At 39.9% G+C, this 25279-nt stretch overlaps 1 protein-coding gene across 14 annotated transcripts in view; it reads right to left on the reverse strand.

Annotated features, from left to right (window-relative positions):
• Positions 1 to 25279, reverse strand: part of fryl (furry homolog, like) — a 67073-nt gene that overhangs the window by 9170 nt on the left and 32624 nt on the right. For 8 of the 14 annotated variants that reach the window (XM_067514462.1, XM_067514463.1, XM_067514456.1 and 5 more), the window contains 42 exons: positions 23166 to 23269; positions 22921 to 23029; positions 22732 to 22818; positions 22475 to 22646; positions 22190 to 22322; positions 21997 to 22104; positions 21666 to 21903; positions 21357 to 21533; positions 21123 to 21209; positions 20772 to 21040; positions 20244 to 20451; positions 19992 to 20116; positions 19847 to 19904; positions 19659 to 19750; positions 19401 to 19573; positions 19120 to 19280; positions 18910 to 19020; positions 18281 to 18435; positions 18085 to 18184; positions 17820 to 17988; positions 16285 to 16553; positions 16037 to 16177; positions 15774 to 15942; positions 15556 to 15640; positions 15077 to 15189; positions 14843 to 14993; positions 14666 to 14769; positions 14368 to 14550; positions 13913 to 14114; positions 13432 to 13553; positions 12328 to 12515; positions 11777 to 11871; positions 11054 to 11649; positions 10551 to 10819; positions 10311 to 10451; positions 9873 to 10073; positions 9622 to 9783; positions 9051 to 9161; positions 8711 to 8887; positions 7631 to 7831; positions 4465 to 4656; positions 2258 to 2655 (listed from right to left, as the gene is read on the reverse strand). In XM_067514462.1, the coding sequence (XP_067370563.1) occupies positions 2258 to 2655; positions 4465 to 4656; positions 7631 to 7831; positions 8711 to 8887; positions 9051 to 9161; positions 9622 to 9783; positions 9873 to 10073; positions 10311 to 10451; positions 10551 to 10819; positions 11054 to 11649; positions 11777 to 11871; positions 12328 to 12515; positions 13432 to 13553; positions 13913 to 14114; positions 14368 to 14550; positions 14666 to 14769; positions 14843 to 14993; positions 15077 to 15189; positions 15556 to 15640; positions 15774 to 15942; positions 16037 to 16177; positions 16285 to 16553; positions 17820 to 17988; positions 18085 to 18184; positions 18281 to 18435; positions 18910 to 19020; positions 19120 to 19280; positions 19401 to 19573; positions 19659 to 19750; positions 19847 to 19904; positions 19992 to 20116; positions 20244 to 20451; positions 20772 to 21040; positions 21123 to 21209; positions 21357 to 21533; positions 21666 to 21903; positions 21997 to 22104; positions 22190 to 22322; positions 22475 to 22646; positions 22732 to 22818; positions 22921 to 23029; positions 23166 to 23269 (7106 nt within the window). The remainder of the gene's footprint in view (positions 1 to 2257; positions 2656 to 4464; positions 4657 to 7630; positions 7832 to 8710; positions 8888 to 9050; positions 9162 to 9621; positions 9784 to 9872; positions 10074 to 10310; positions 10452 to 10550; positions 10820 to 11053; positions 11650 to 11776; positions 11872 to 12327; positions 12516 to 13431; positions 13554 to 13912; positions 14115 to 14367; positions 14551 to 14665; positions 14770 to 14842; positions 14994 to 15076; positions 15190 to 15555; positions 15641 to 15773; positions 15943 to 16036; positions 16178 to 16284; positions 16554 to 17819; positions 17989 to 18084; positions 18185 to 18280; positions 18436 to 18909; positions 19021 to 19119; positions 19281 to 19400; positions 19574 to 19658; positions 19751 to 19846; positions 19905 to 19991; positions 20117 to 20243; positions 20452 to 20771; positions 21041 to 21122; positions 21210 to 21356; positions 21534 to 21665; positions 21904 to 21996; positions 22105 to 22189; positions 22323 to 22474; positions 22647 to 22731; positions 22819 to 22920; positions 23030 to 23165; positions 23270 to 25279) is intronic. The other 6 variants (XM_067514459.1, XM_067514458.1, XM_067514455.1 and 3 more) reach the window with 2 other exon arrangements.

A 25279-nucleotide genomic window follows, 5' to 3' on the forward strand; every position in this document is an offset into this window, starting at 1 on the left:
CTCCAAGTGGTTTCAAACACTGACTTTACAATGACCCTCTAGCCAGAATTGGCTCCCCTTGAAGAGAGAGGAAACGAGACAGCCAACCCTGGCCCACCTTCAAAGCCCCAGCCCATTGGGAACCATACCAAGTATTTCAAAAAATAAAAATGTAACTGTCTCAAAAGTATTCGCCATTCACAATATCAGACAGAAATCCTACATACTAGGTACAGAAAATAATCATGTTCCTTGAAAGTATTTTTTACAGCATTGAAAAAAAATGAAAAGAAAAAAAAAACATAAGTGATTGCATAAATTTTCACCCCCTTTATTTAACTCCTCTAAATTTTTACTGGTGGAGCTGATTGGTTTCCAAAGTCAAAATTAGTTACATGAAGACCACCTGAGTGCACTATATGAATGTAGTAAACCATTTTGCTAAGTTGCAGCCTGATGGAAATTTTAGAAATGTCTGTAAAGTAAAATTAGTAGTTTATATTAAAGCACCTTTGGCAGCAATTAGAGCTCTAAGTCTTTTTTGGGCATGGCACAAGCTTTACACACATGTATAGGTCGATTTGTTTGTCATTGTTCTTTGCAAATCTCCTCAAGCTAAGTCAGGTTGGATGGGGCCCATCGGTGAACAGCCATTTTCAGGTCTCTCCAAAGAAGTTCAATAGAGTTAAAGTCAGGGCTCTGGCTGGGCCACTTTAGGACATTCACAGAGTTGTCCCTAAGCCTCCCCTGAGTTGCCTGGGTTGTGTCCTTAAAATTGCCATGTTTAAAGGTGAACCTTTGGCCAAGTCTGAGGTCTGAGTGGTGTGGAACAGATTTTCATTGAGGATTTCTCTATTCTTTTCTCCGTTCAGCTTTCCCTCCCCCCTGACCAGTCTCCCAGGCTTCACTGTTGGTGGTATTGGTAAGGCGATGAGCAATGTTTGGTTTCCTCGAGACATAAAATTTTGAATTGAGGCACAACTTGTGAATCTTTCCAAAAAAAGCACCTGAAGGACTCCAAGTTGGAGCAAGACACTCTCGTCTAGGCACTCTACCAGTGGAGAGCTGCAGTGATGGTTCTGGGGCTTTGTCACATGTCCAAACAGGATCACTGGAGCTCAGTCAGCATGACCATAGGGTTCTTGGTGACCTCTCTTACTAAGCCCCTTGGAAGAGTTCTGGTTGTCCCAAACCTTTTCCATGTGAGAATTAAGGTGGCCACTGTGCTCTTGGGAACCTGCAGTGCAACAGACGTTTTTGTAGCCTTCCCCAGATCTGTGCCTTGCAATAATCCTGTCTCTGAGCACTGCAGGCATTTCCTTTGACCATGGCTTTTGCTTATACATTATCGCTGTCAGCTGTGGGGCCATCTATACAGAGGTGTGTGCCTTTCCAAATTATCTCCAATACATTTCATTTACCATACGTTGACTCCATTCAAAGTGTAGAAACATTTCAGCAACAATTAAGAGAAATTGTAGGCACCTGTGCTAAATTTCAAGTGTTGTTGCAAAGGTCTGAATACTTTGGCCAGCGTGATATTTCAGTTATCCATTTAAAGTTTTCTTTTCACTTTGTCATTTTAGGGTACCGAGTTTAGATTAATGAAAGAAAAAAAATGTAAACAAATGTATCAGGCTACAACATAGGAGGGTCTGAATACTGTCTGAATGCACTGAAAATACATCTGGACTGTACCTGGAAGGTTCAGTTACTAATGAAATCACTATCCTGGCCAAAATCTACACCATAAGGACAAGACGACAACACTCTAATTAACTTCATGAAAACATTACTGAAAAGCAGAAGATTAATAGAGTATTCAGATATTCAAAGCTGGGTGAGATCTATCTACACAAGCTCAATGCTGTAAATGCTGCCAAACATGCATTTACTAAATATTGTATACTCAAGTATAGTTGTAGGCATTGAGTGTGCTTTTGTAAAACAACAACAACAACAACGAATTGACAATGATTCATTGATAAATTACATTGTAATAAATTATAAATTGTGAAGCTGGTGAATACTTTTTGCTTCCTTTGGTTCTCTGGCTCAAAGCATGTGCAGTGAAAAAGTTCCAGTTATTTTAAAGTTTCTGTAATAAAAAGTATGACCATCATCTCTTGTCATATGGAATCCAAATAATAATAATCATACACCCCGATTTGTTTAGCATTTAGGTTAGAAATCACCAATGGACAGAGTAAGCATTAAATGGAATGCATATATGGTCCTTAGGTTCAAGTGGTCCAAAATAATATTTTTATCCATTTACCTGGACATGCCAGAGAAGTCAGCCTCCTCCTCCTCACAGCGCTCGTCCAGCTCTTTTAGGGCTTGGGTCACATCTTCCTCCCACAGAGAGCCACAGGTGCTGTCTGGGTCTGGATCAAGCTTTGTCTCAGGTGGCAAGGTGAGGGGCAGAGATAGAACTGTTTGCGCTTCTTCCTCACAGAGGGACCCCGGTGGTGTGTCTATGGCCAGCGGGGGAGGGGGTGCTGGATCTAGGTTTTCCTGAGGTTCCTGTGTCTCCTGAGAATCTGGAGGATCCTGCCCGTCTGTGAGGTCACACAGCTCTGGTGGGTCAGAGGGAAGAGGTGGGGCGCTACAAAACCCTGTGTCCTCACTCACACTGCTGCTCAGCTCATCCGCTGCAGTCATACTAACACCGTCCTGTAACACAGTCAGAAGGGGGCAATCAAGAGCAACCTGGTAAATGACAACAAATGGAATTATACAATATGGAAAATATCATACAATACAATCATCCTTATTATAACTACTGATTAACCTTTATATAGCCTAAATTAACACATTAGTTTTACTAATACGAGAGACTTAAGTCAGCACTTTAAAATGTTCACTTCTTTAGAAACTGCTTGTGTCACTCCCTAATTGAATTAACAGGAACCAATGTCAATCTATCACTGTAATACTATTTAAAACTTTAACTAAATACTAACAAAACTAGCATCATCATGAAACAATACAGATTGAGAGGCAACAGGATGGCAGATTAATGACAAATATATGCTTAGATGCACGTTATAGCTGAGCATATATACACCTATATTAGGTTTATTTTAGTGTAACATATTAACGATGCACATTCAGTTAGTACAAATATTCATTCATCCTCAGAAGTATTAAAGGTTAGTGTAAAATAATAAAAATTATATCAGTGGAAAAGTCAGCTTCCCCCTTGATAAATTAAATGCAAACTATCCTCATTTCTGATGCAAACGTTTGCACCCAACTGTAAGGAAATGACACACAGTACTGGTGGCATAACAAGCCATGTTAAACAGTTAAATATATTTATAATCGATTAAAACCAGCCAGAGAGTCTGACTTAAACAAAGGACACTTTGTATTTTATTTGCACCATGCTGATATAAGCCATGTACATGGGCGAGGGATATGTTGGGAGAGGTCATTGGAGTTCTAATTAAGCTTACTCGTTTTTACTTCCTGTCTTGCTTTTTGTTTAAAAGTCTAATGCATTAAGAAAGCTGAGTGTGGCAGGCAGCCAGTACATCACAGAGACAGCAGCTTTATTACAAAAAGCTTTTAGTAGTGGTCGTGGCCATCTTGAAGGGAATGAGTAAGAGTATTGATGGTTTTATCTGGGACTCATTACACTAAGAGCTGGGGCTGTGGTCGGTGAGATGTCCTTGGGATGATATTGAGACCATGTGCTCGCTTGAGTTCAAAAGTGAAATTCAGTTCTGTATATAAGATTATTAGCATTTAAGGGAGGAAAATAAAATTCTAAGTTCATTGGTAGGCTAGGACGATTCCCATACTAAAAGACAACAAAATATTTAAACCACTGTTAGCATAAGAAATAAATGTCAGTAGCATTATATAGCAAATCTTTTCATCACAAGAACAGCTATGGTATGTTACTACAGGAGAAAACTGAGGGGTTAAATTGACTAGAGTGCTATGTGTTTTCAGTTTACTTATAAAGTTAATACACTACTTGTAATGGACTCATACTCACACACACACACCTGGCGAAGATAAAGGAGCTGGTGTCCATTTCACAAGTTTTTAATGGAGGATTTAGTTGGAATGGTCAGTTGTTGTGTTATTGGAGGGGAGCAGTAACAGCTGACCTGAGGTGAGCTTTTGTTTTCATCTCTCCCCAAATCATACAAGCAAGCCCCAGCACATTATTAGGAGAACAAGAGTTAACTCTTAGCAACCATACCCAGAGCAGAGCAACCAAGCAAATAATGGTAGAGGAAGTGAGAAGCAGAAAAAGCAGCACACAATGCCTTAGTCCAACAGCAGCCACAGTAGTAGACCTAGCACTTTTATCCCATCCAAAACGCCCGAAAGTTAGCTGAACCTCTGCCTCAATTACACACCAGACAACAAGTACAGCAGAAGCAGATGAAATTTGAACAGGAAAAAAAAGACAAGCTAAAAAGCACCCGAGCACCAAAGTTTATTGCTACTCCCGATTGATCGCACCTCAGGCAGCTGGCTGCTGGTGCTGTCTGAGTGGGCCATCTCCAAAATGGGACTATCCAGTCGAGGGAGTGAGGGAAGAGAGGGCAGGACACTCGTGTCCTCTGTAAGGGCACTGCTGGACGATTCTTGAGATTGCAGCAAAGAGTCCACATGGTTGGATGCAGTATCATCTGTAGCAGAGTCACTGTTGAGCTAGAGGAGAAAACCATACGGACCACTAAGTAGTACACAATACAAAACAAACTTTATTGCATATCATCTAGTGTGATTTAACTTTTACTAACAGACACAGACTGAACATCTTATGTTTGGGAGAATTTTATAAATTTTAATATGCAAGCTTAAATATATCTTAATTTATGCTTAATAAATCTTAATGCACTTTACAAACTGTAGACATGATCTTACAGTGGGTATAACATACTTTGATGCAAAAACTTAAGTCTATGTGATGAAGCAAGATTAGGAGTTTCCAGCTGTTTGTGGGCTAACATGGTTTTCCAGTACCACAAAGCTGGCTCACTTTGAATAGGAAGGATCAGAAATGTAACCTATGCTGCACAGGCAACCTGCTCTAAAATTGGATCAGCACCACAACTAGTAGTTGTTTGCTGTTCTGGGCTTTTCTTAAGTTACTCTGATTTTAAAACAGCTTTAACAATCGGGAAGGAAGGCCCGCTGAAATAACTACATAATGATATCAGATTCCTTTTGATGGCACAGAGATTCTTTTGTTTTTGATGGTATTCCCAACACTGTCGATGCTTTAAGACTCAACACATTGCTGGAGCTCAGAACATCATAGGGAAATTCTGTCATTATGGTAACTGTGTCACATGTTCAAAATACTTTCAACTTTAGACAAAAGTATAATAAATATTAATTCAATAATCATTTAATTGTAATATTACAGCTATTTAAAGTAGCCTGCATTATTTTTCCTACTAAAATATTCCTAAATTGTTATATTTATGTTTTTAGTTCAACCAGCAAAATATCACTTCCCACTAGAAATTATTATGACTCGATATCTTAGGATATATTAAAGTAGTTGATTCATGATTCTGACATTAATTGCTTCTAATTAGCAACACAGTCACTTTAACATGAGAAGAAATCTCATTTTTCACAGAGCTGCTTGAGAAGTTATTCTGTAGTGAAGCAAGCTATTCCCAAGTGATCTCTACCAAGTTTTCTTTGTGGTACATGTCCCTGTCTGGTGCTTTACAGCCAAACAGCCACTTAAGTCTTTAGATGCACCCTATGTGTTTATATACTGTAATACTTAATTCAATTTTAGACTAACAGCAGGTTTGGAGTGATTAGTACTTTAGACTTGCAGTGCTTCATTTATGGTATTTCCCATGTTTCTTTGTTAAGCACAGCATGTTTAGTCATTTTAGTCTACCATTCAACTAATTTAGCACTAAAATTGCTTGAAAAATGTAAGATCATGCCAACATCAATAATATTAATATGTATTACACTAAATTTAACAAATTCAGCTTAAAATTCACATAAATACATTGCATTGCACATTTGTCTAATGTTAATATAATAGTGGGAAACTACAAGCAGTTTTGAGAAAAAGTGTGCACTAGAGGCAGAAGCTCATTCTCTCACCGTGCACTAAGATCAGAAAAGCAGAAGAAGAAAGAAAAAAAAATGTTTTAGACTGGCATAAAGCATTTACTTTAATGACAGTGTTTCCCACACATACAATATACTTGGGTGGGCTGTCACAGTATATTTACTGTCAACCAAGTATATTTGGCCAACTGTTGTTTTAATCTACACAAAAGAATTATGACAATTCGCGATCAGTTAACTAGAGGACTTTTTCTCCTTGCTCAACTACACTTGAAGACTATTTCCAGCCTCAAATGTCAAGCAGCAGCCCTTATCTCCTTTTGTTAAGGTTATTTCCATAATTTAAATTGATGACACGAAAAATGACGAGTGTTATCAATGCATTTCCTCTGCACATTGGTGGAGAAACAGGCTTTACACAAAAGTGCTGCCTGTGCCAAATGTTGTTAATACAAGTTATAAAGTACCACCCTGTAAGTGTCAATGTAGCACTGATCGATCAATTAATAAGGCCAATCTCTGACATTTTTTAATGAATGTGCTCTGGCTGATGTCTGTACTCATGCTGGCCATTTAACAAAAATGTCTGCAGACACATCTGCAGCCTACACTGTGAGCATTTCTCTCGCAAATGTGACTGAAAATGTAACTGCATCTGCGACAGTGTCTTTACCAGATGCATTTTACTGCCACTTGAACAGAGTAATGTCTGGTATTAGAGGACCTGAACATATAGTTATAGGTATAGGTATTCATGCTGCAGTGTGTGACTGAGAGAGCCCACATGACGTCAGACACAGACAATACATTTAAGGGAGCTATTTTGTTTTTGTTGCATGTAGGCTGTTGCAGAAATGAATTTACCTACAGCTAATACCAACTCCTCCAATAAATCCTTACTTCATGGAGGTGATAATGTTTGTGGAGTAAATAGTCCCCTCTAGTCAGCCACCAATGTAGGTATAAACAAATTCTGTGGGAAACACTGCAATGGAACTATTATTAAGAGCTCTGAATAGGACTTTCCTTGCAATGCAAAACAAAGGAAAGGTAAGTTAGAAACAAGCAGCCAAATAGTTAATAATGCAACTGATTACACCGAATGATAACCCTAATTATATTTAACTAAATTTACATTTATTGCCGGAATTTTCCTTAATATTTAAAATAAATCTACATTTTAAGAGAATTTTGTATTTAATGCTTTACCTTTACAAAATGAATAGAACCAATTTATTTGGATTGTTCTACAATGTACTTACCTATCTATGGTAAAAATGAAAACAAATATAAGAAAGGACAGGAGCATTAATCTAGCAGTCAGAGGTTTAGGGTCTGAGGTGAAGTTTGAAGGGGAGGCATCTACCACCAGCGAAGAAGCAAGCATCTAGTCCCTTGTCCATTCTGGTAGCAGGTCCAGCGGAGTATGCACACACGCACGCACGCACACACACACACACACACAACACACGCGCACACACACACACAACACACACACACACACCATGCCAGCAGGCTATGTGTGGAGCATAGGGGGTCTAGGGGGGTGGGGGACCCTGATTGGAGTGAGACTTACAAGTCCAGAGCGGGTGAGAATCTGGCTAGCGCTCAATACCTCCTCCTCAGATGATTCATCTGTGTCCTCGTGGTTGGTGAGGTTAAGGCTTGGTGTGCTGCCTGTGTACTGGCACTCCTGCAAAGATGGTGTGTCTCCTTTGTCCATGCTCTCCAGGGAGCGACGACGCACCCCCCAGTTAAAGTTGTCCATGCTCTCCCCCTACAGCACAACCATGCAAACAGCAGTGAGATACTTTGAACACAACAGTGGAGTCTTAGGCTACTTTACCAAGTAAGGAAACAAACAACAAGACAAATATAAATTGTAAATTAACATTTCAGAACGCGAACTTCAGAGGAGATCATTACATCACATTTTTTTTTAACTCAGCAGCTATGATTTGAAAGCAAAGAGTACTCCAGAACTATTTAATGACAACACGACAACACAGAATGACACCACGATACTGCAGAGAATGGCATCTCTAAGTAGCATTCTCACCCACAGACTTACCTGCAACTCCTTGTGGCAAGAGAAGAGAAGGAATACATGTGTTAGTAGACTTAAGACAGTTACATAACAAAGATATCATCATATTACAAAAGTAAGGACAAATAAGACACAAGTTGAACAAACAAGACAGATGTTAATAATCTGTAACAACACAACAACAGCAACGAAAGGAAAAGAAGTAACTTTGCATGTGGATTTTAAAGTTAATTTAGTTTTTACCACTTTATTTAACCCCCGTTTTTGTGCACAAGGCCAAAAATTGCATACACAAATTAAAATGGTTGTAATTCTTAAACAGTAAGGGCATCATAAAAAGAACAAAAAAAGAAAACATCATAAAAAGGTAAGAAACGGCAAAATTCAAATTATGAATGCATTAAATTTTAAGAAACTGTTGTTGCTGCGGTTCTTCTATCTTAAAGTGGTTTATATCCTTGGAATCGTGAGGTTTCTGATGTCTAACAAGATATAGTTTTGTTTGGATAGACTGGTGCAATTGTGAAATATCTTAGGTGATTATGTGTTTGTCCCGTAGGCAACAGAGGCAAAAACACTGGCCGTTAAAAGGTTTTAAGTTGATCTCACCTCAGCATCCTCCAACTCCACATCTAAGAAGTCAAAGTCCTTGAAGACGCCGAACTGCTGTTCACTGCCTGCATCTTCTCCCTGCATCTCCTCTTCTCTGACCACCTCCTCGACTGTGGGTATAAGACTTGTCTGCTGGTCTGAAGCATCCAGATCCTCACTGGATGAGAATACCACCTGCAAGGGATGGAAGGAAAGAGTCTTTGTTTGCAAACAATAAAACACATTTACTGTATCAACATCAAGTCAATTCAAAAATTCAAATCACTTAAAATCACAAAAAAAAAAAAGATAAATGTAGTAACAACTGCAGGACTCTTAACAGAGAATTTACAGAGACCTTGTCTGAGGCTTTAGAGTAGGAGAGGAGTCTTACAGATGGATTTTTGGGAACGCCAGATTCTGGGCCACAAAGAGACAGGACATTCATCAGCCTCTCTCGGGTCCTTCTCTGTAAAAAGAATACATAAACAAAGTAACCAAACCTGACTCAAAATGTACTATCTGTACAACATATGCCATATACTCTATTTTGCATTCAGCATGTTAAAGTATGAAACTAAGAGGTGCATACTGTAAGCAAACCAAAATGACAGTGTAGGAATTAAATCAAGACAATTCTTAGATATTCTTTAATCATTTGGTGCATTAAAACAGTGCATTTTGTTTTGGACAAGCTTTGATTTATTAAAATCTATGTGTTTTATCCCTGGCTGGGTTCAAAATACAAAGGTCAAGATATTTTGATTAAAACAAAACATTATGCTTTATGTCTGTTTCAAAACTATGCAGTTGCTAAGCCAAATGACAGATAAAAATTGGAACGGATGAAGTATCACATTAACCAGTGCTCCCTCCTACATTCTTGTCGGAGTTATTGTTAGAGGATTTTTGTCTTTTTAGGCAGGTACCTGAGAGAGTTGGGGTCTCTTCCAGCTTACTGGCACCAGACCATTGGAGTTGGAACCAGATGATGTGGAAGAGGTACTTCTAGTTACAGCAATCACCTGTGGCTTTCCATTCCTGCCGGCTGCAGTACGCTGATCACCATATTTGTGACCTATGATAGGTGTCTATAAAGCCAAATAAGACTAGTTAGCAACAAAGATAGCGGAATATGTTTAAAGGAAAACGCTGAGGTAAGAGTACTAAGGATACTAACTTCTGAGATGTCAAAGTGAAAGTCTAGAGTCTTGCCAGGCAGCTCCTTAGAAGAGTTGTTGAATATACGTGTAAAGGCAATTTCTGGAGAGCCACACGATTCTGAGCTATAAGAGCGCTGCACATCGTCTGGAACAACGAGGCTGGCTGAGCGAGACACAACCAGCTTAAGAATGTTTTGGGCCTCCTTCCAATATGGACTCTGTAAAAACAAACAGAAATACAATGATTCCATTGTTAGATCATCTGTGTAGGTGTTAATGGACAATAATCCCTTTCTGACATAACTAGGCAAGTAGTACATGTCTAATCTCTGATGCTCATTGAATTGAGCTTTTTGTACAATGTATGGCCTGTGTTAATATGAATTAATGTCAGACAATTACAGCTTACAGTGCACGGGTATATAGTAATATATTGAAATGTGGCAAAAGCTTACCTGAACATATTTGCCAATGATCTTCATAATTTCCAGGTTAAACTGTTTGACAGGGGCTGCTGATAGGTCAATATGGCTCAGCAGACTGTAGATGATCTGCAACAAGGATTGCTGCATGCTGGGGAGGCCTTTTTCTAGCAACTAAGTAGCAGAGATACACATTAATGGTCAATACTGATTTTATCTTTTCATATGGCGACATACATACACACATACAGCGAAAAGTGGGATCTTACATACCTCAGCCAAGTAAGTAACCAAGTTCAAGGTTATCTCAGCAAAGGCATCATGCAGGTAGCGACAGACCACATTGATCCAGTTGGTCCAGTCGCGGGAATAGCTATGTGTGCTGTACAGGCTCATCATGTGGGCCAGGTTGGAAAGTGTGGCTGACTTCTCATCTGTGCACAGCTTGGCTATTTTATCAGCTGTCTCCTTACAGAAAGGAGTAGGGCTGTCAAAGTGCTGGATGAGGTGTGGTAGGAGGCACAGGATATTCAAAGGAAAGCCTGCAAATGTGCCAGGTAGACAGTAAAAAAATAAAATAAAATAAAAGGTCACATAAAAAGCAGTTTGTTCTTCACAGAACGGACAAACGGTAATAAACATTGCTAATAAGAGACAAAAGGCAATGTAGACAACAATTAAGTCTGTGGACCACACATTTGTTTTTTGTATTCACGTGGCTTTAAATTATGAAAACCTATTTGTTAAAAACCATAAACAAAGTATTCAAGCCATACCCGCTACTTGTGAAGGGTCTATTAGTGTATGTCTGGAGACACTAATGAGTTTGCTGAGCAGGTGGATGGTAAGCTCCTGAGTAGAAGCAGAGGTGAAGCCCTTCAGGAATAGTTGCAGCAAGCCAGGGAAGCTGTACCACTTCAGCTTGGCCTGGACCTTCTCGAGACGTTCTCTGCTGTCTACACGATCCAGCGGCAGCTGGCCCAGCAGTTTGTTGAGTAGCCGCAGGGCAAGCAGATACTCAAATTCATAGTCTGACTCGAGCAATGATGCGGCAATCCAGAACACGGTGGCCATCAGATTTGAAGGGTCCACAGGTGGGACGTTATCCATGCCTGGACTCCCTCCCCCACCAAGTGATGATAAGCTGCGCGTCCGTGCCAGGTTTCCGTGGCTACCACCAAGTCGGTCTGTCATGTCAAGGGTGTTACTCCTGCGTCTGTCAGCTTTTCGTTCACCCATCAGACTGGCACGAAGGGAGTTACTGCGAGTATGGGCATAATGGAACAGACCACCAGTGTTCAGATTCAGCTGCCCAGTGCTTTTCCTATTGGCAGCAAATTTAGGCCCCAAAAAGTGATCACGTGGAGAGGTTCTGTTAAAAATAAAGAAAGAAAGAAATTACAGAAAGACAATCTACTATTTAGGTTACTACAATACTATAATAAAAATGATTCAAACTAAGTTACGTTTGTACTGCAGATTATTAGGGGAGGACTTACTGTGCTAAGGCAGTAAGGAGGTCATAGTTTTTGACCGTGTCTGCTAATGTGTCAATGCCAGACTCCAGTGTCAGGAGTAGTTCAATGACAAAGCCCTAAAGAAAAAAACAAAAAAAAAATACAAAACACCAGCAGTCAACTTGTCAGTAAGAAATGGACAACTATATTCTGATATTCAGACATAAAACAATCCTGAATCTGCTCTGTGCCTTTTGGGAAAAATTTATGGTTTATGCAGAGGACACTGTATGGGACAACATATGGGAAAATTTTAACTTGCAACTGGAAAAATGATTTCCTTTATAGAGAAAACCTTTATTTAAAAGTTTGACACTAAGCCCTTTGGTGTCTTGACATGTAAGAAAATGTTTGAACAGCTTAATATTGTCCTAGATAGCAAATGGTTTGAAAGAACAAGAATCAAATCAAAAAAACATTCCAGTCGCAAGAACACAAGAAATTACTTACAATTCTGGAGTACATTGACTAGTAGTGAGTGGTATTATGTATGAGAACACTAAAAAGACTGTGTGGTTATTTTATGATCTGACCTGAGCCTCCTCTCCTGGATCTCCCACAGTCTCTACCAGTCGAGACAGAATGTCAGACAGCGTGGCGGGAGTCAGAGGTTGTTTAAGTGCCCTGAAAATCTGGAATGAGCGGCCAGCATAGTGCCGACAACAACAAGACAGAGCTGTTCTTAAGGCTACTTCACTCAGCAATGCCTCAAGCTGGAAACCTAAAGAGGTGGACATGTACATACAGGTTAATATGATTAAGCCATTTCAACTACACTCACCACCCACTTTATTAGGTACACCTCGCTAGTACAGGGTTGAACACCCTTTTGATTTTTGAACTGCCTTAATTCTTTATTACATAGATTACACAAGGTGCTGGAAACATTCGTCAGAGATTTTGGTTCATAATGACATGAGAGCATCATAGAGTTGCTGCAGATTTGTCGACTACACTTCAATGGTGATTGTGACCTCATTACTGTGGGGGAAATTTGAGAAAAGTGAATTCATTTTTAAGACACCAGATTTAAATTATTTTAGCATTGGGACATAATGCTTTACCCCACTGGAAGTAGCCATAAGAATAGATAAAATGTGGAAAATATCCCCACACCATTGCATCCCAATTGCAAGCCTAAACCATCGACACAAGGCAGGATGGATCCATGCTTTCATGTTGTTAAACCAAATTTTGGTGAGCTAAACTGTAGCCTCAGTTGATGGGTATATGATGATAAGCTGATAGGAGTGGCACCCGGTGTGGTCTTCTACTGCTGAAGCCCATCTGCTTCAAATTTTAATGTTTTGTGCATTAACAGATACTCTTCTGAATACCCTGGTTGTAACCAGTGGTGATTTGAGTTACTGTTTTCATATCATCTCAAACCAGTCTAGTCTTATTCAGAGATGGTTTTGCGTGAAAAAGTAATCAGGCCAACCTGTCTGGCACTAACAACCACACCACGTTCCATCCTGACCATGTACAGATGCCTAAATGCATCGAGTTGCTGCCATGCAATTGGCTGCACAGCTAAAAGCTAAAGGTGTACCTTAGAAAGGGGTGGTAAGTGCATACCTGTGATCAAAGCTCAAATTAATAGAATTACACAACAAGCAGCTGTGAACCATACAGACCTGACTGCGAATGTCTGAAGACAGTCACTACATGTCTAACAAAAACACTAAGCTGGTCAGCACTCTTAATGTGGGGGTTTTTGGCCGACACATCCTCATGGTTCCAGAGCGGGCCTCGCTTTCTACAAGGCAAGGAGCAAATGCACATGAGGCAATGTCACCGGTTGTGTTTAGGAATTACACCACACGTCACAACTTTAGAAGTTATACTACCAAGCAAAATAGGTCAATATCAAACCAACCCCAACAAAATCAAACCCATGCAAAGTAAAAATACCCAGTCGTTTCAGACAGTGCTGGAAGCATGAAAGCAAATTATTGAATAGTGTAAATAACATGGTACAAATGTGCTGAACATGCTGCTACAGTATACTATGCATGTGAGATAATACATCAGACAGTGGCGTTAGGTTGTACAAGTAATTATTGGCATAAATGTAAGACTAGAATATATTTATAAAAAAAAATTATTGAAGCTCACCTTGATGTAATGAATTCAATAAGAGCTTTGGCTTTCTCGTCCTGTTCAGTAGTGACATCTACCTCACTAAGAAGTGTAGGGGAGAGGTGGGACAGAGCTGTACCCCCTGTGCCAAGACTTATACTGGAGGATGTGGAGCTGGAGCTGAGGCAGGAGTCAGTCATAGGTGATGGCTGAGAATCTGGCAATAACTCCTGCACTCCTACAGAAACAATTCACAAAAAAAAAAAAAAAAAAACGCACACATTGAGCTGCATGGCACAGTTTGTCATTTCAGTCATCTGAAATGCTTCCTCAAGATTTCTTAAAATTACAATGTGTACCAGTCTCTGTAATTTCATAATCATCATTATGCTGCTTTCTAAATGATCATTGCTGCCATCCTGTGGCTTTCAGTTAAACAGTTCTCGCACTCAGTTTTATTTCCTTTTTTTGAGTTCCACAGCCGAACTGACCTGTGAGGTTGAACTCCGGAGCTACAGGCTTCACAGTCAGAACCCTTGGATCATTGTAATCTCTGTTGCGTAACAGCACCATAGCCACCGACTGAACATTGCTATTTGCTCCCTGAACAACGAGGAGGTGAAGCAGTAAACGTTTGCAGTGCTCGTAGACCTCTGGGTGCTGGTGATCAAACCCTTGAGGAATACATAAAAGAGATGACACAATGTTATGATGGGGTGTACTGAAGTATAAACAGTCATTTCATGACAGATACAGACATCCAAGAAGCGCAAACAGATAGAAGGTTACCTATAAAAATTGCATGTAGCAAGAGGTGCAGATAGGCACTCCACTCCACTTTGACTCCATGGTCCACAATGAGATCTGTCAACAGGATGACTGCAATGTTACACCTGAAAGAGAAAGTATGCGTTAACTTAAAGAACCCAACAATATAAAAGAGAGGCAACATTTTTTTCTGCTTACCTGTGGAGCGGTACAGCCGGGGTGTTCGTTTCTGGCAAATAGTCCACCAAAGGAGACCAGCAGCCTCCTGTTGGAGGAAAGGGAAGAGGCTCTGGCTGGTTGTGATCCATCACTTTTAAACGCCAGTTAGCATAAAGTGGCATGGAGTCATCTGGAGAAAGAAGAAAATCATCAGAAATGCAATAATAATGGTATTCTGACCTCAGTGGCAAAGTGCAAAGAGTTTAATCTTACTTTTCTCTTCTTCATAGGAGCCTCCAGAGCTGCTGCTATATCGAGATTCTAGGCGATGGTGCTGTTGGTTCAGGTTACTGTTCAGACCACTATAGATATCCAGATGGGTGTAACTGCAGTAAAGACACACTTGATTTAAAAGAATAGCGTTAGCAGTGAGGTTCTTGCCCACAGCTAACAACTTTAATTTAAGCCGTTGCATCAGCAACTAAAAACAAATTATCACTCTGTGTTGCTAAAATGTTTCTAAAAATAAACTGTTTAATTCTAAATTAAACTGAAATTCAAGCAGACTTTCTAGTTTAAACTTTTTCTAGAGTAGGGGAATCAAGGTCAAATATAGCCTTGTAAGATATCTGCTCAACAGTGTCCGTGAACGACTACTTCAAAGAGTACTGAGGCTGAAGGTGTCAATCACTAAGAATGACATGTACTTTTTAAAACTTTGACCTTAACATTACTTGTATTTTAGCATATACCTGTCCTCCATGTTTGAGTCTTTAATTTTGCCTTCATGATGACCATCATTCCCTGGCACCATGGTATTGCTGCTGGAGGTGGTTCCTGAGAGAGAAGAAATAAAACACTGCCCATCTAACACTGATAAAAACATTTTATTTAAATCAATGCAACATGGCCTGATCTTTTAACTAGTGCATTTCTAGTGAACATAATAAACATTTCTAATGTTCATTACCTGAGGTGACTGAGGGGATCTTGTAACTGGAGGTGATGCGGTAGTAGGGGGGGTTGTCCATGTGAGTGACAGCTGAGTTAACAGGATCAGTCAACTCGAGCTCACACATCAACTCCTCCAGCAGCTGCATAGTCTTATCTCTGCCCAAGTAAACCACCACTCGTTTCACCTGACGACACATGTAAAACATTAAGAAAAATAAGGAATAAAGGAGGGTGGAAGCTGCACATGGGGATTCGACAATGTAACGTTCTGTGACTTACATAGGGCAAGAGGCTGGGATCACTACTGACTCCTGACATACTGATGAGGAAGTGGAGAATGATTTTGAGGTTCTTTGGCCAGCTGTCTGCTAATGTAGTCCACACATTCTCTATCTCTGACCAAGCAAACTCATCCCCATACTGTAGAATTAAAATCATTTAATGATCAATGCCTTGAAATTTGTCAAAACTTTCAAAACCATAATGTAAATGTGAATATAAGTGCAAAGGTCTATTAGCTGTCTCACCTTAGCAGTTATGAACATGAGGTTGTTTAGCACCATGGTTGTTGCACGAGGGGAGCCCCAGCCTTCTCCACGGAGCCAACGTCGACTGTTGACCATCATGATGTCCCGGTCTTTTACATCCTCATCTTCCTCCACACTGCCACAGTCTTCCGGTCGCCGTATAGTGGGTTTGAAGTCCACCAGCTCCACATTGTTAATCCAAGGTAGGAGGTAGTGCAACATTACCTGACGACCACCGGGATGCGCTGTTTGGATCCGCTGGCTCACCTCTAAAGTCAGGACAGTTGAGAGGTAGTCAACAAATAAAGTAATTACAAGACTGAATATTCTAAGAACACTGTTTGGCTATCTTTAATTCAAAGGTGTCTTAACACACAATCTGCCAACTTTGAAGAAAAGCTTAGATTACCACCTTATGCCAAAAAAAAAATATTTTAGTGGCGAAAACCAGCCATAAGACATGGCAGCCTATGAAGTATTTTCAATAGCTGGCTAAATTATTAACTGATTGAAAAACAAAAACTGAAACCATAAAAAGAAGCTTAACTTGGGCAGAATATAGTTTCATCAATTAAATTCTGACTCTATGCACAATCTTGAGGAAAGAATTTGGCCTTTTCAGAAGGCACACAGGCCACTTGTCTGGACACTAAGGCTAACAGAAAAACTGGTGGGTTGTAACATGTTGGCTGGATGTCATTTTGCCTAGCCTAAGAAAAAAGTTTTTCAGTTTTTCTTAATTACTCACAACAGGAAATCTGTAATGGGTGTGTTAATGTGAGCAGCATGACTAGCATCACTTGTAGCACTATGAGAGGTGAAAAAAAAAGTACAATGGCTGCTTACTAAGCTTTTCACTGTTTAGCTAAATTATTCTAATCCATTTTACATCAAACAACAACTTAAATATAAATATTAAGAATATTAGAATATGAATAATTTAGTACAGCTGATTAGGCATGTGCATCTTTTTAAATAAACATGCTAACCACAGGTTCCCCAGAAAATGGCTTCAATAAACAACAATATACTGTTACTATGTGAATAAAATGCATAATTCCTTATTTACATTGACTGCAACTCAACAGCACTGTTGTGTACCATTATTAGCATACACCAGTCACCATAGCTGTTATACACAGTGGGCACAGGGTGGCAGGTCTGTAACACCCACAACTCTTTTCAAGTTTCTATGAATTACTATAACAAAGTGAAAAAGCTATGTAAACACAAGAGCTACACTGACTGCTTTAACATGTAGTTAAGTAACCGTGCTACTCGAAATAAATAAATTCAAAATTGAGAACAGACCAATATTCACATTTTATAAAATGTATTCAATTACTACGCCCTTTATCTATACAGGCCAAAATGCGTGTGTTCAGGGCACAGTTAGTATTATGCATACTATGTTGAACAGAGGAAAAACTCAGACACAGAGCAATTCCCTGCCATCTCTCACAGTCTCTTGCACTCACACACACCAACACACCTAGCTACCAAAAAAGAGCTATAACAAATATATTGTAGTAAACCTGAAAAGATGGGCAGTGTGAGCTCTGGATAAGTTCTTGCAAGCTCCTCAGACAGCTGGTAGTAAGACACAGAGTAGAGATGTGGCAGAGGTGAGGGAGGGGTCAAGATGCCATCTGTTCGCAGGATCTCCAACTTGTGGGCATAACGGAAGAGCTTGGGTTCCAGGATCTATGTGAGTAACACAAATAATTGTAATATATTTACAACTTGTTACAAAAACTTAGATCAGTTCTCATCCATATATTGTGTGACAGAAATTCTGACCTGTAACAGCTGCATGGCCACCTCGTAGATGTCCCTGGAAGAATCAGCCGCTTTGAACAGAATCAGGTTGAGCAGCACCACAGTGTCAAATTGGTAATCCCTAAGAGGAAATGTAGAACAAATTCAGTATTTGAGTTCTGATTAGAATTTACCACAAGCTCCAACAAATCTACAAAAATGTGTTCAAGCATAGTACCTGTTGTGAAAGACATTTGCGATGGCTTTAAAGCAGCCAGCAGCCACACGACGAGAGCCAGTATAGCAGCGGTCCACAGCCCAAAACATGAGGTTGCTCTGGTCTGGATTGAGCTCCAGCAGCAGCATCACAGCCTCACAACCCAGCTGGTGAACCTGGAGGAGACCACACAGAAACTGTCAGAACCATAAGGTGCCACGTAATTTTTCAATATTAGTGTGGACATAAAAATACAATATAAAGCTGTGCATTTTATACAAAGATATGGCATGAAAACTATTAATATGATCTATCCAATGACTAAAACCAGAAAAGACTCAAAAATAGTAAGTAGTAAATAGACATTATAATAACATATCAGTCTGACATTATCTGGAACGTTTTCATGTGCTTCAATGAGGACTTGTAGGTTAAAATATGCAGTTTACTTCATATTTTAAGTTTACTGAGATATATTTGCTCTATTTAAATATAGAGCAAATATGATCCAGTTAAACTACTGAACCATGCCATTTAAACTTTAAATTTGGATATTACACTTCTCTTCTCTCTCACATGAGTAGTACTCACCCACATATCGTGGAAAACAATTTGTGAGATTAAACTGGTTGAAATGGCATTTCTTATACCTTCTTGTCCTGAGAATCCAGTATATTGTCAAGCCACTTGTAAAGGTAGCCATCAGAAGACAAGCCAACATTGTCAGCTACAGGTCCACAACACAACACTGCAGACATGGCCTGTAGGAATGAAAAATCCATTTGGTTACAATTAAGTATGGATTTTGTTAATGCAGAAAATCCATTTTAACATATGGACCGTTTTGTATTTGTTTGTACCTTCAATGCACAGTACTGATGGCGATTGATCTGCATATTTCTGTCACTGTAGCGATCCAAGGGAGTGAACATGATGCTGAAGGGCCCAGCCCAGTGACTGAACAGCATGAACAGACTGTGTCTCAGTGACTGCTGAGGGAAGATGGTCCTCCTCTGGTGTACTGAGCATGTATAAAGGTTTTTTATATATATGGATTATTATATTATTTAATACTCTAGCTTCAGTCAGAAAAATTAAGATTTTTAAATGATGACTCAAATGTGGAAATTTAGAGATATACCTGAAACATTCTGTATGATATTAGCTACAAGTGCACTAAAGTGACAACGAATGTCCTTCAGTGTGTCAGAGTCCTTGTCATTTTCAGCCTCAAGCAGCTGCCGTGTCAGATCAACATACTCAAGTAGCGTGCTGTTCAGAGAGTGGCTCTCTCCATCTAATCCTCCACTGGCTCTGATTTAAAAAAAATATTAGAAAGGTTATACACATTCAATAATAATAATATGGTTATTTACTAAATTTTACGTGGTTTACATACATCTGACTGATGACACCAGCATCAGCCAGCAGCTCAAATATCCGGACCAGCTGGACTCTGAGGATGTCACGACGCCTGCGTCGCTTCATGTTCTGCAGAGTGAAGAGCGTGGCATTTTAACTATTGCCTTTTACTAGACACACCACTGTGAAAAGAATGTTTCAAAGTTGTGAATGGCCAGCACTTACTTCAGGTCTTCTTTCTAAAGCTTCTTTTATGATGGGATTTAGCTCCTCCATCAACTCTCTGTAGGGTATAAAAGTTACTTTACCAACAAAAGGGTACACACAAAGTATATAAAGACATATAAGCATCATGTCGAGTGTTATTTACCTGAACGCCGCGGGATTGGTCCTGCCAAGCCCCAACACAAGAGACTCTGTGATGTCCATGCTCTCAGAGCGCATCATTGGAACAATGTGTTTGAATAGGGATGAGGGGGACGGAGTGCCAACAATCTAGTAAAGGACACAGAAAAAAATGGTAAATAGTGAATAAATAATTTGTTCCAACTAGTCATTGATACTCAATATATTATGTGGGTCCCATTATCAGAATGCAATTGCATTTTCCACATTTCCTGACCTTTGAATCATAACTGTAGCCGCTGTCCGGTGTTGACGCCAGCGTCTCAGGCGGGGAGCAGCGGACGGAGCCAGAGGTGGAAGATGAGGAGCACATAGAGGAGGAGGAAGAGGCAGAGCTGCAGCAGAGAATCAGGTAGTTCCTCCAAAGGCCGATGTAGGAGTCACTGCTGTTCAGACTGTTCACTTTTTTGGCATTAATGGGACTACTGCAGGTGGACATGTAGGAACGGTCAGAAATTATGTAAATGACATCAATAAGACAACAAAAGTGAAACCATAAACTAGCTGTCTTTACCCTGTTGATGTTGGGTTCCTCAGATGTAGCTACAAGCTTAAATCACTCTTTTTCATCAATTTATCTCCAGTCAAACACATTTATCTAGTATTGTTTATTTATATAATATCATTAAAAATATACAATGGCATGCTCTTTCCAAGATAAAGCCTAAAATAAAGGAAACTATGACAGAACTAGAGACACATTTAGATGTACAGCCAGAAAACAAAGAGGCTTGCGGAAACATACTTTATGTCAACTTGTGGAGACAGCAGCTGCAAACGGGTGTAGGCAAATATCCAGGCATAGTTTAGAGCAGTGGGGCAATATTTCGGCAGGTGCTCCAGTCGCAGGTAGCTGGAAAGGCTAATAACCCAAGGGTCCTGGCCCTGAGTAACATGGGCAAAAACCCAGATGTGCGAGGGGCTCACCACATCAAATTGGTGACTGATGGGAGATGAGCTCCATTCAGCTAATGTCTGGAGATCAATCCCACTGGGACAATACAGTAGATTGGTCTACAAAAAAGATCAGAGGGAAGAAGCTAAGTGTCACAATATTTGTGCAGGTTTTATGAATCTGAAAATAAGACTTGTATACCTGGTCAGCTCCTGTGAGATGAATAAAACTCTCCAACACTGATGCACTTAATCTATCCATTACATCAATAGCCAACTCTTCATCCCCCTGAAAGATTTAGAGACCAAGTGTCATTATTTGTCAGTATTTGTTATAAAAAAAAATAAAAATAAAAAAAAACCCTGCCAAGATATATTTAAATTGGACTTTTAGTTGTTTGTTGCGACTTAATGTAACATGAGTGATTGTAAATACCTTGCCAATGCCCAGTGCAATGTGCAGCGCACGGACCTCTTTGAGAACATTAACTGCCAGCCTCCGTGTGGCAGGACGGCAGCTACAAAGCACCACCAGTGCTAAACCCTCTACCACATGCAGGACACCTGAGAGATGATTACGTTCCAGGGAGAAAGAATGACTGCTGCTTAAACCCTGTTTAGAAGAACATGTAATTAATATCACTTTGGACTTAAAAGACATTTGAAAAACAAAAAACACCAACTCAAATTTCACTACTGCACACAATACAGAAAAGCAATATATTTAACATAAGATGAAACAAACCTGTGCATCATAGCTCTTATTGCTGTTCTGCACTGCCTGCTTCCAATGCCCGATGAGCTGCAGTAGCATCTTAACAGCATTGTCCAACAAGGTGGGGTGAATATCAGTCACCTCCCGGACGATGAAGTAAACAAACCCTGAGAGTACGTCCTCTCGCCACTCTGGGAAATCTAGCATCAGGGCCTTAAGAGTAGCAAAGGCCAAGCCACGTAGCTCCTCATCCATGTGGATGGTCAGTCTAAAACGAGAGGAAGCGGATTGGGATATAAATAAGAAATGTGAAGGTCCACCGTATTGAAATGTGTACAGTAAGGTTAAAAAGATGACTTACTTGGCTAGAAGCTCTATTAGGTCTTGTCTGCTCATGCCATCTGGTATAAGTCTTGGGATGGCGGCCACACACGTACGGAACAGATCAATCTTTGGCTTCCTCTCTCCCCTGTAGGAGGAAGACTTTATGAGACCCTTTACCAAAGTAGGAGACAACACGGAAATTACTATGAATTCAGGTGGCAGTTGCCTACGTTATCATATCCTCAGGCTCCTTGTTAGACATCTGGACACTGGTCATGCTCATGGACCGTCCCACTTCCTTGTCGAGGTGTCTTAGGATGTTGTCCAAGGCCTTTCTTACTTGTGGGTAGTACAATGACATGCCTGAAAGCACCCAGAAGAGTCATTACACTTAGTGGAGGGAAAAGAAAAGAAAAGAAAAGGAAAAAAAACAAGAAGAAGAAAACATAATCCCTAAATACTTTTTTTGACCAACTGCTAAGCCCGAAAGTTAAAGTTTCAAGAATTCAACATACCAATGACCTTGGCTTCTTCATCAGTGAGGGTGGTGTTGAGAAAGATTTTTTTGACACGCAGGGTGTTGCCAGAGGGCATGATGATTCCTGTTGTAGGCATTGGAGGTTCACCATCTTTCTGTTGTAAGCTGTCTGCAATTACCAAGAAGGCGCGCAATCCAATATTCATCCTCTAACAGTGCAGAGAAAGAGATAATAAGAGGGAATCCACCAACATTGCGCTGAAACAGTGTCACTAGTCTTATATGTTATATTACCTCTGGATTGATGGTAAAGGTTTTCTGAGACTTGCCCACACACAGGAGGTCATAGATAATCTCTTTCATAGCAAAGTCCAGTCTTTCCTGTAGCAAAAACAGACAAGCAATCTCTAACACAGTTACTACATTGCATATCTCTAGTTTTAGCTCAAACGAAATTCATTTATTTCATGCTCCCAAGCCTACCTGAGCTATGAACTGGATGATCTTGACAAAGATATTGAGGGGTGTGTCTCTGGGCACCACACTGCGAGAGCCTTTGGGGAAAAGTGCTGAAACAATGCTGAGTAGCCGACTAGGAGTAAAAGGCAGCAGAAATTGTATAAGCATATTTAGGATTAAACTATGAATGACCTTATTTAAATGACTTCTACTTGTTATACATCTGTGTTTGATTGGGTGTGCAAGCAGTCCGAGGACCTTGAACTTACCTCTGTGTGACAGTATTACTCTCACACTTGATCCTGATAACGTAGACCCACAGCAGTCTGTAGAGTGACTCTAGTGCTACACGGGACATTTTGGGGTCTTTGTTCTGTGGATGGAGAAAGAATAATGTTTTAATAGCAACATTTTAATCTTAAGAGATCTGGTCAGTGGTGTCTGATAAAACTTACATCAAACTCAGCAACTGTACAGTGCACTCCTAATGAGTCAGACTCATGTGTGAGAGATCTAATGATCAGGACACAGCACTATAAAATGCAGCACTATTTTATGAACTGTAGGAAGAAATGCAGAGTATAGAAGAATCATTTAATTGTGTTCTGGAATAGAAGACATCCAGCCACTATGTCAGCTATGATGAGCATCTACGTTGTTGAGATACAATAAGGGGCACAATGTGAGGAACACTCCAGAGGAAATGATGTGGTCATGGTGCAAGGATTTTCATAAGACAAAATTATCTTGATGTCATGATGGATGTTTTCAGTTTACCCAAATTGCATTACGCTCTAGTCATCCACCAGTCCCTTTTTCTAGCCAACCACTTTACTGTGGCTGCATCTCTCCATTTTGACACTTAAACCAAGCTATAAAACACTGAATATCTATTATTCATGGGAAACAACTATCAGCCAACAATGATTTTTATGCATAAAATTAACTGTCTGTTAATTTACTGTGTAGACACAGCTAAGGGACATAAAGGGCAAGTCTGGAATTAGATTAGCACAAATATTTTCTGCTAGGAAGGGTGTACAGCACACTATGGCTTGATTTGAGCATGCTATACCATAAAAGGAAAGGGTATCAAATCACATGTCAGATCACATGGGTGACTGTGGCGCAGGAGATAGAGCAGTCGTCCACCAATCCCCCAGTTGTTGATTTGACCCCCGGCTCCTTCGGTCACATGTCGAAGTGTCCTTGAGCAAGACACTGAACCCCAACTTAGTGGGGGGAGCGATCTCCCGGTGAGTGTTGGTCAGCTGCATAGCAGTTCCCCCATCGGTGTGTGAGTGTGTGTGTAATTGCGATTGTGAATGAGTGCGAATGGGTGAATGAGAAGCAGTGTAAAGCGCTTTGAGTGCAAGTACGTAGAAAAGCGCTATATAAGTGCAGACCACTTACCATTTAAATCCTGGGTAAACATGATTGAATGGTAAGCAAAACAAAACAATTTTTGGGGAGTGAACCAAAGTGCAATCCTGGATTTTAAAGTCTTACAGACCCATTTAATACGGCGCCTATGTTTATTTATTTTTTGCATGCAACTCAATAAATCACAGTAACACAGAACACTGAACCCCCTTCATCCCATTTACAACCTCAGCTGTGCAGTGCCGGTCCAAGCCGGTAGAAATTGCGGACGGTTGCGTCAGGAAGGGCATCTGGCATTTAAAAAATAAATAAATAAATAAAAGAAAAAAGGGGAAAAAAGTGCCAAATCCACATGTGGACAATGATCCACTGTGGTGACTCTGAACTCACGGGGTAAGCCGAAAGGACAAAAATAAATAAATACATAAATAAAAAACACTGTATACACAAGCCTGGTGACTGGTATTGAATACTGACTCAAAACTACAGAGTGCCTTGTTTTCACACAAACTGTAACCCAAAGGTTTGGAGTAACCAACTGTAAAGAGTTATGTAAATTTGTTCTTTGCAGCAGGGTGTTCAGAGGCCCCCAACTCTGGAAATATTAGAGATTTACAATATAACACATTTTTTCAATGTTACATTGTCAAGATTTATTTGTGATCAATGACCAAATTGAGCATTTCATGCAAGTGGTGGATAAAGTACTTAAAAACTGTACTTAAGTAAAAGTACAAATAAACAAAACAAACATGTATCTGAATAAAAGTATAAGTTCTCACTGACATTTCTACTTAAGTAAAAGTAAGTAAGTATTGATGGAACTGATACTGATCATTTATATTTTAAGTATCAAAACTAAAAGTACTATTCCTTTTTTGCCCTGTCCTTTCTCTCTGAGTCAATCATATTAATGTATGTATCAGCAGGGACCACTCTGTAGCAGTTCTCAGTGCAGTAACAACAAGAACTCACTTAGCTCTGCTTTACATCTTCCCCC

This window comes from Channa argus, chromosome 8, assembly GCF_033026475.1.
Source record: "Channa argus isolate prfri chromosome 8, Channa argus male v1.0, whole genome shotgun sequence".
In the NCBI taxonomy this organism is placed as follows: Eukaryota; Metazoa; Chordata; class Actinopteri; order Anabantiformes; family Channidae; genus Channa; species Channa argus.